The following is a 10,064-nucleotide window of genomic DNA, read 5'->3' on the forward strand; positions in this document are numbered from 1 at the left end:
ACAATTCCATGCTTTCTTGTCAGACCACATTACCTTGGACATCACATTAGCCTTCAACCAAGCTTTCAAGTCCAAATTAAAAGTATTGCACAAGTGAAAAGGAATCCGAAGAATATCCCAAATGCATTTAGCTCTGCTACATTCTCTCAGAATATGCATGATGGTCTCCAAAGGCCAAGAACAAAGGTTGCAAGAGGAATCCACAGTTAAGTTTCTTTTGGTTCATTGCTCATTAGTAAGTAATTTACCTTGACCAATGAACTAAAGGAAGAATTTCAGTTTGGGAAGGATTTTGAGATTCCAAATCCTTAGCCAATCAAACACAAGCCTTTTTTCACAATCATATAACATATTATAAGCCATTTTTATAGTGAAAGTTCCATTTGAAGTGCATCCCCAAATAAGTCTGTCCTCTCTAGCACCAATAGTCCCAACAGGCCAACTGATTATCTTTTAGACCAAGTATTCTGGAAGAGCAGATCTTAGCTTACTAACGTCCCACCAACCATCCCTAAGGAAATAAGAGATTGGAAAGTCCTCCTTGAGGAAATTATTAGCATCAATATAATTAATTAAAGGATCATTCAACACCCAATGGTCTTTCTAAAACTTGACACCATCACCTTTCCCAATTCTCCATTTCATTCTTTTGCGCAACAATTCAGTTCCATAAAGAATTCCTTACCAAGTGTGGGAGCAGTCAGACTTCTCATGTAATTTATTATCCAAAATAGAGCTTCCTTGCAAGTATTTTGCTTCATAGATTTTTGCCGAAAAACTTGTATCCTTAGCATGAATTCTCCATCCAATTTTAGCCAACAAAGCTTGATTCATCTCTACTGTTTTCTTTAATCCCACACCTCCAATGCACTTGGGCCTGCAAACAAGGTTCCATTGACAGAAATAAATTTTCTTTTTCTGCTGAGAGTCCCCCTAAAAGAAGTTTATGTTCCACTTATCCAAATGCTCGCATACACTAACCGAGAGCTTAGTGGTTTGCATAGCATACACCGGTATTGCAGAGGCGACTGTTTAGATCAAGGTGGCTTTTCTAGCCATTGAAAGGACATTACTCTTCCAAGAAGAAAGTCTACTCTGAACTTTATCAATCACACCCTTGTAAGTTGACTTAGAGACTTTACATTGGATCAATGGCATCCTCAAATAATTTCCAAGATTATCAAACAAAGGAGAACCATAAATTGCACTGATTTCTCTAGCCCCATTTGCACAAGTATTAGGAGAACAATACACATAGATTTCTCAAAGTTGATTGCATGGCTAAATGCTAAGCAGAATTTGTCAATACATTTCTTCATCACCCTAACTTGTTTTGGTGTTGCATTTGCAAAGAGCATAAGATCATTTGCAAAAAAAAAAGGTGAGAGACACTAGGACCAAGTTTAGAAGCTTTATCAGGTTTCCATTTACCAGAATTGACTTCATTAGTAATAATGTGAGACAACTTTGTAAACATGAAAATTCTATAACAAATGAAACGAGAACACGTGTACAAGTAGTAGATTTGCATTGATGAATTTGTAGGGTTACAATCTCTGTTTTCAATTTTCCTTTGATTCAGTCTGATTCAGTCTTTAAAAATCATGGTCCCACATGCTAGTCAGAAACTTATTTTTTGTTTTTTTATAGTTTACCCCATTATCATACTTTCTATCTCATTTACACCCTAGAGGTCCTCAATGATCGCTAGTTTTCTAGCGCTCCGGTTCAAATTTTTCGATCGAGCTAGGGACAAAAGTTAATCTCCGCAACCTTCTTTACATAGGTAATTATTTTACTTGGCGTTCATTAACAATTGAGCATCCAAATTTCGAATTAGGGACCAGAAGATAAAGGAAATTTTTCAGGTATTGAAAGAACTAAAAAGGTTCATATGAGGGTTTTTAACTTCTTCCTATAGTTTTTTCCATACCGAAATTTGAAAAGGAAAATAGACAATATGGAGACTACCAGTACACTTGCAACATTTCTTTTGTTTCAAAATTTGTTTAGACTTCTCCACCAAAGGTTGTTGGAAAATTCTGCAGTGGTTCGTTTGGGGTCAAGTTTTTCGGTCTAGTTGTGTCATTGTCGATGCCTAATTATGATGTACGAAAGCCACAGCATCCGCAAGAGTTTAAAGGAGCCAAATCTAATGAGAAGAGGAGGAACGAGACGATCCCAAGTCAGAAATTAATTTAAGGAGAGGATCATCGCACGACAAAAACCCGCAAAAAATGGAGAAATGGAATCAAGCAGGAGTAAGGGAGTAAAACAGAACGAAGAAAGAGGCGCAAGGCCTTACGGAAGACTCGCCAACGTCGTGGATCAAAGGGCCGAAGCCTTCCATCGTTAAGCTTTCCTCGAATGTAAACACGGATCAATCAAAACCCGGTCCAGAAAAAGAAGTCTACTATTAGCGTTTATGGCAGAAAGCCTTTGCAAACACTTACATGTGATGTTTTTGACTTGCCAGGATCCTTCCAAAGCGAGCAGAAACAGAGCCAGCAACATCAGGAAAACAAAAATTGGATAGAAACACAGCCAGCAGTACCAGAAAAACAAAAAATACATATAATAACATATGTCGATCGTCCATCCAATTCACTAAAGCTTTTCGTGATTGCTCTGAGTTGGAAGAGTTCTGTGATTCTGCACAAAACTTTTCCTTTCTCTTTCTCAAATGGATTCTTCGGTTTGCAGTACCTTGGAAAGGAACTGCTTGCGACAAAGTGGCTTGCATATGATGTTGAGATTGATGTTCAGCATCTGAGTTGTTGGCAACAACTGGCATCATATGAGCAGCAGGCACGGAAGATTCATCTAGTTTGATTATATCATCGTTCAGTATCTCCGCATACAAGTCTTCATCATAAGAACCCTGCAGTTGTAATTAACAATGATCATGATTCATGAGCTGGACCCCCAATGGACTACCATATAGAAATAGAGTTCAAAACCACCATCAGTTATGCATGGATTCTTGGACCCCGTGATAATGTCTCAAAGAATAATAAGTGTGGTAAAAACAGAACGACCAAGTATTGTTCAGAACCCTAAGACGACTGAGCACTTCTTAGTATAAAGACATTTGATTAATCACTAATTATAAAACGACTGAACTCTTCTTGCAGGCGGTCACTGGTCACCGCCATCCTTTAGATCCCTTCCCATAACCGCTAAATAATAATTTCATGTCAGTTCAGGGATTAGAAGACACTAATTTAGCGGTTTCAGGGATTAGAAGACACTAATTTAGCGGCTTTGGTACTGTCATAACTACCTGAAACACAACTCCCTCTGGAACAACCATCTGACACAAAACCAGCCGTTGGCTATATTTATTAGTATGGGACCATTGGCAAGCTCATTAAATTTATGAATGCACTAAAAAGTTGCACGACCAGATAAAGGAACATGAAACTCGCTATATGGTGTTTAATTTTTATTTTTTTTCCTTTTCTTACTGAATGATACTCTCCGTATGTTAGCTTGTAAACTTGCAGGTGGTGCTGCTGAGTTAATCTCAACGACAATGACAGAAAAATTAATAGAAAGAAAGAAGGATAAGATTAAACAAACCCACCTTCTGGTGCCCATTAGAGTCTGTCTGCATAGCATCTGTTACTGGATTTGGGTAGGAGTCGGATGCAGAATCAATTTGCTCAATAGAATGAGAATCATGACTGCTAGTAGACTTCTTCGAATTGCATTCAACTGCCTTATCCCCTTGGTCATTACCAATTTCAGAGACGGCATTTCCATCATTTTGCATAGTTGATAAAGGAGTTCGACTTGAACAACCTTGGTTTGTGGTGTCATTCAAACGAAACTCACTGTTCTTCCGGAGGCGGCAAACAACCATAGAATCCTGCAGATAGAAGCAGGCAGAACATGTAAGCAAAAAAGAAATCAGAATGTGCATATATATGGAATGCATAAGTGAATGTGAAGATGTAATCAGAAACTATTTTCAATATAACTAAAATATGCAGCAAGTAAATAATCTTGAACCAATTCCAGATGACCAAGCAGGTCGAGTCAGATGTCTGTGGCTAAATATTCACTTCCGATAACATTCACTTTAAAATAACAAACTAGATGGGATATGAAGCTTCTAATAAAGTATTACTTAGGAGAAGGCAATTATATGGGAAGACACAGTGAGGAAACGGCAATTAATTTAATCTTCCATTTCCCAGAAGAATACACATATGGTGATAGTTCAAACCAAATAACTAACAAAATATTTTGAACTAATAATGACAAAAGTCACCTGGGGTTTATCATTTATGCAGTACTCGTGCATAATCCATTCTGTCCTTTCCCCTTTTGGTGCACGACCTATGTGGAACACAAGTGTCCTCTTTGTACCAATAATGTTAGAACTTGACTTTACGTTACGTTCCTTTCCTGTGGCCTTCCAATAACCGAATTCTGTTGCCCTTCTACTTTGTGATCCATTTGGGTACTTTCTTCCTCGTGGAGAAAAGAAGAACCACTCATTTTCCGATTGAATGACAGATTTAGCTAGTAACAGATAAACACTGTCAAACCCAGCGAAAAATTATTTGTTTGCAAAGAGAATTTAAACAGTTAGGCTTGTCAAATCACCACACATAAAGCAAACAAATATTATAGGTAGTGCTAATCAGACAGCATATTACGCAAATAAAAACCAGAGAGAACCAACATAGCTCTCCATGATTAAATTTCTGGAAGCAAATAGAATTCAACTTATTTCAGCCTTTGAAGTAAAGGGTGCTATTTCTCAGACACACTGTCGGAGGCTATTGTAGAGTAGGGTGCAAATCTATAGTGTATTGAGAGAAAATTGGGTGCAGGAATTCCAATAATATTCTCGTGCATAGAACTGCACAGGTTTTCAAAATTTTCATTGCAAGACTTGATCCCAAGAAATAGTTTCTTTTAACCAAGTAATTCCAACCTTCTGTAACGATACAAGAACTATTGTCTCAAACAGGGATTCAAAACCAAAATGTTTATAAATCCGCATTCCATACAATTCCTGATTAACGCCAATTGACTCCAAAACATACAAATACACTAATCTATCAATTTGACCTCTTTTTGGTCAGCTTGTCAGTTAAATAAAGTCATCATCTTTGTTGGCTTTTAACTAGGCTAAAGCCTATACTTCAATATTCCATCTCCAATCCAAAGAAATTGCAACAAAGTTATTTCCAGTATTTGTCCCCTTCATTTACAAAATTTATTAGATAAGAGGCCAAAACATATGTATAAGTTCAACATGTTCCATTAAGTTCAACACAACCTGCATGTGGAGAGACATACAGATGTAAACATATACTTGCAGTCCCACTCTACTTTGTACCTTGAAAGTCAAAAATAGTTGGGGAATGAAAATTAGAGACCAAGGGGAACGGTGACTGCATGCATGTTTGTGTTTACTCATCATAGGAATGTGACTAGTTTACCACGAGAAACCATTGCACGCTATCTCAATCACCAATACTCTTTTTCTGTCACATAAAATTGAACCTATATACAGAATCCCCTCCATTCATACTAAAAGGAATTTAGGAGTATTGAAATAAGCTTCGCTTTCTCATTGTTTAAGAACTATTTACAAATTATTCAAAGCTATCAGTTTCACATGAATAACATCCTATCAACTAACGGAGAATTGAGAAACCGTAGTCATGTAATCTTATGGTTCCAAGGTTCAGACCTAATTTGTATTGAAGTCAGCTCCAAGCAGTTCCAAGGGTTATAGCCCGGCTTAAAATGAAAAGAGGCCTGTAGAAACTGAGATGGCTAAAATTGCTACAACTTAAATCTGTCTACTTTTGGTTATATTTAGAAGTGACATTTTTATTTAATACCCCCCTTACGAAAACATGTTGATTTTTAGGTCAGAAAGTTGAATATATTTAAGGCGGATAGTTTGTTGAATTTTAGTGCTCTGAGATGTGATATCACCATTATTGAAAATTGTTCAAGTTAGCAGATATTTAGAGCTGAAGAGATTTCTTTTGACATTTGTTGCTGATATCACATCCACTAAGATTTTGTTGTTTCGGGGATGAAGGTTTAGAATAAATCACTCCATCTTTAAGGTTGATCATTTCTCTCCTCCGTACCCCGAGAGAAATGATCATTTCTCTTGGGGGGACGGATGAGAGAAATGCCCATTTAGCAGGGTTCTTGGTCACTCTGCAAACAATCCTCCCATCTATATGCAAGAAGTACAAACCAACATGGAATATTAGAGAAATGAAAACGACATCTCTTTCATATTTTACGTGACAAAAACATTGACTAAACCCAATTCAACGCTGTCACTGTCAGCACACAAACACAAAACACCAAAAACAAATTTCATCCTTCATATCCGTACACAAACAATACCCAATTCCTAAAAACTCGAAGAAAAATAAAATAAAAAATTTCAGAAAATAAAATGAAGAACAAAAGAAATGAGTTAAACCCAACAAACCTGGCAAGTCCCAGGGCTCGAAATTGCAGATATCAACCTCGGAGATGACCTCCACGCTCTTCCCGGGCACCGGTCCCTCCAGCTTGTTCTTAAGGTAGTAGGAAATCAATTCCTCGTCGGTCGGTGAAAACCTAAACCCCGGAAACATCGAAGAGGCAGCTATAGAAAGCTGAGCCTCCTTCGAAACCGCACCCATCTCTTCTTTCTTTGTCTTTGTCTCTCTGCTGTTTGTTTTCTTAGAGAGAGAAAAAGCAAGAGAGAGATGAAAGTTAAAAGGGGTTTAACAGAGAGAGTTGGGTTTGGGTTTGGGTTTTGTGCTTTGTGCTTTGCTTTTTCTTGGCGTTTTTGTCTTTACTATTGCGTGTCCAGGTTGGCCCGTTTGAGAGCTCGAGATTTTTCAATGATTTCGAAACGGATCATACATATCATGCTAAGATACAACTTAAAAAAATAATTTTTTTTTTCAATTATATGGTGACATTTAGCGTGCTGTGGGAACAATGAAAAATTTCTTGAAAGAAACACAGAGAGACAACATCGAGGGTGGGTTTGGCCGCAGGGAAGGGCACGTAACAGGGACGGAAATAATGAACGTGATGGTCACGTGGGTGTAACCTATAAAAACATGCCCTGTGTGATGACTCACTCACTCACTCTCTGCCTAGCTTTGCCAATTTGCTACCAATACCATGGCGCTGCGGCGCTGCGGCGCTGACGGTGTTCAACAGGAATGCCTGCTCAAATTGGTGGGATAGAGGTTCGAAAGGGTGTTAATCAAATGACAATAACATTATAAAACATATTGTCTCGGTAACAGTTATTTACCTAAATAGTGAAGTCTATAGATCATGAATATGTCAATATGATAAGAAACGATCTAAAGTAATTAGATTCAAGAGACCTTCCTATATGCAACTGTCATATTCTAATTGTACCTATTTATAGGAGCATCATATGTACGCTGATAATTTGGAAAGACAAGTGCATACCACATATACTCAATTAGTTGAGTCATTACTCTCAAGTCCATGAACAATGAGACAATTATGTAGATGCTTAATAGAAAATAAGATCACTAAACCGTGACCGGCCTAAAGTTCTTGCATGTAGTTCTACATACATATCTAAGCAAAAAATAAGCAAGTAGTAATACATGAAGCACCACAATTGTTTTATAGATACATCTTTAATCATTAAAAGGCACAATTATTTTATAGATACATCTTTGATCATTAAGAAGTGTGATATGATCTTTCTCAATTTAGAAACTTGTCCCCCGCACTATTGAGGTCCTTGTTTTATTCATAGAGAGACGAGTTGATAAAACCTAATTCACGAACCTCAAGTTACTAGGATGCTTCACATAGTTTCATATTTGATAAGGATCAATTAAACCACCTTGTAGGTATAATTTTCTTCATATTGTAGTCAGAGCTTCACCTCCTGCACAATAATAAAAGGGGATCTTTCTAAACTACACTGACCATTATTATGATATGTGGATGTAAATTTTGTATACGGTTGAATTGACAAAATTCCACTCACAAATATCGTTAGCTTAATTGACGAACACCTAGAAAAAAGGGGAGAGTGTCCCAAAGGGCCTCTGATGCTTGAGTCAGAAAAGTAGTTTGGGAGAAAATAACAACTTGAGAGCATTTTGAGTAGCAAGTGGTGGTTACCATTTTCCATGTTTGACTTAGCTATTTATATACCTAAACCCTATCATGCAGCTAGAAAGGGACGTTGCTAGCCATACCAGGCAGACCTTAATGTTCTGCTAGTGATGGTGCGGACCAGTCGCCGTAGTCCAACCAACTAGTAGTCCTGAAGGTCCTTATTGGAAAGAGCATAGGCAGCCAAACACCAAACAGGAGACTCCGAAGAGTCGGCTTCCCACCATTATGGGGTTGGTTATGGCCTATTGGCAGGACATATCATGTGCTCGAAACACCTTTGATATATTGGTGAACCAAAGGCCTAATACTTGTAGGATAGACAAGTGACATGATCACTCATGGAGAGTAGACAGATGTCACGTTCCTGAAAATGGTATGTGGTCTGCTCACGATGCCAAGGGTAAAATTGTCATAGTGAGCGTATAGTCAACGTGCCCTTCTTCTATTGGATGTAGTTAATTTATATCTTCACAAATGCTTTCACAGCTACTTGTGTTTAGGTAGGAAACAAAAAGTGATGTACTTCCAATTGACATATGATTTTTCTTCCAAGACAAGGTAGGTTTCAAAATCTTAGTAGGAAAAGACTTCCTTTTTATTTCCCCACAAGGATTTATATAAATAGGAGATGACCCTTGTTTAAATTGCGTAGAGAATTCACATAGAAAATATCTCAGGTTTGAAAATTTTCCTTCTTCTTCCTTCCTCGATTTCATCATGCCCCTGGTTCTTCTCAAATGGCAGCACGTGGGCCGCTGCTAGGTGCATTAGGAGCTGATGCCGCAGCTTAACTGGGTTGGAACAAAGGTTGGGCATCCGGGCTGGCCCTGATGCTGCTTGTGGCTATGCGCTGTGGCGCGCGGGAGGCCTGGCTGGCGAGAGCCGATCGAGTGAGGTCGGTCCGTCTCCATTTGTTTTTTTTTTTTCGCTGTTCATCTGATGCAGGGTACAGTGGAAAAGAAAACAAAATAAAATGATAGATATGATGGATAGGTAGAGTTCACTATCTCCTAATGCGACCTGAAAACCCTAAGAACTTTGGTTCTAGTACTAGCCTACAATGTAGACACTAGAAATAATAAAGCAGCAAACTCTTAAACAAGAGAAAGGCACAAAATATGAGATATAAATCTCTCTAAATATTTCATTCATCAACAAAAACGCCTCCATCTTACAAAAAGAGGTGGTATTTATAACCATTTTGTAACATACATTCAGAAATTAAAAAGGCAATAAACTTAAAATGACAAAAAAAACTGAAAATTATATAAAGAAAGTAATTCAATCAGCCAAAAAACGTCCAAAATGCCCTAGCTATTATTAGGAGCTACTAATGGATGTTATTAAGTTCTTCTTATTGGTTATAGTCATTCATTTTATCTCAATGATTCAATAATTGCACTGGCCAACTGATCTGCATCATCCTCTTCGGGTTGGAGAAAATTCGCCCTTGAATTTGCATTTCCAGTATCCTTGATGTCCCCTTTGTATGGAATGAGGTGTTTCATATTGCACACATCGAATATGACTGGGTAACTTGGTGTCACGATTGAAACAATCGAACTTGGTAATCCAAGAAGTCGGTTTACTCCACAAAAGAATAACTTAGCAACTTCTAAAGCATCTGTTGTCTTCTTGCATGCAATAAGGTGAGCCATTTTGGAAAACTGATCCACCACAACAAAAATTGAGTCTACACCATGCTAAGTACGAGGCAAACCCAAAACAAAATCCATACTCATGTCCACCCATGGTTGTGATGGAATGGGTAGTGGCATGTACAATGCAGCATTCGTTGCCTTGCCCTTAGAAACTTGACAGATTCGACATCGTTCCACAAAACAATATACCTCTTTGCGCATGGCAAGCCAGAAATGAGAAAAAACACAAGTGTAAAGGTTTTG

At 37.9% G+C, this 10,064-nt stretch overlaps 1 protein-coding gene across 1 annotated transcript; it reads right to left on the bottom strand.

Annotated features, from left to right (window-relative positions):
• Positions 1–2,399: 2,399 nt before the first annotated feature.
• LOC103932949 (NAC domain-containing protein 40-like) lies at positions 2,400–6,948 on the bottom strand. Its single transcript, XM_009342601.3, has 4 exons — positions 6,482–6,948; positions 4,277–4,530; positions 3,587–3,871; positions 2,400–2,881 (listed from the first exon to the last, which is right to left on the bottom strand). Exons 1-4 carry the CDS (start codon positions 6,675–6,677, stop codon positions 2,450–2,452), a joined length of 1,167 nt encoding a protein of 388 aa, XP_009340876.2. The 5' UTR covers positions 6,678–6,948; the 3' UTR covers positions 2,400–2,449.
• Positions 6,949–10,064: the final 3,116 nt, after the last annotated feature.

The sequence above is a fragment of a genome, unplaced genomic scaffold, assembly GCF_019419815.1.
Source record: "Pyrus x bretschneideri cultivar Hongxiangsu unplaced genomic scaffold, Pyrus_bretschneideri_v1 Contig128, whole genome shotgun sequence".
Lineage (NCBI taxonomy): Eukaryota > Viridiplantae > Streptophyta > Magnoliopsida > Rosales > Rosaceae > Pyrus > Pyrus x bretschneideri.

Coding starts and splice junctions, on each gene's coding strand:
- LOC103932949 (XM_009342601.3), bottom strand. CDS start 6,677: ATGGGTGCGGTTTCGAAGGAGGCTCAGCTTTCTATAGCTGCCTCTTCG. Junction 3,872..4,276: donor GCATAAATGATAAACCCCAG/GTGACTTTTGTC, acceptor TTCTATCTGCAG/GATTCTATGGTTGTTTGCCG. Junction 2,882..3,586: donor ACTCTAATGGGCACCAGAAG/GTGGGTTTGTTT, acceptor TTACAACTGCAG/GGTTCTTATGATGAAGACTT.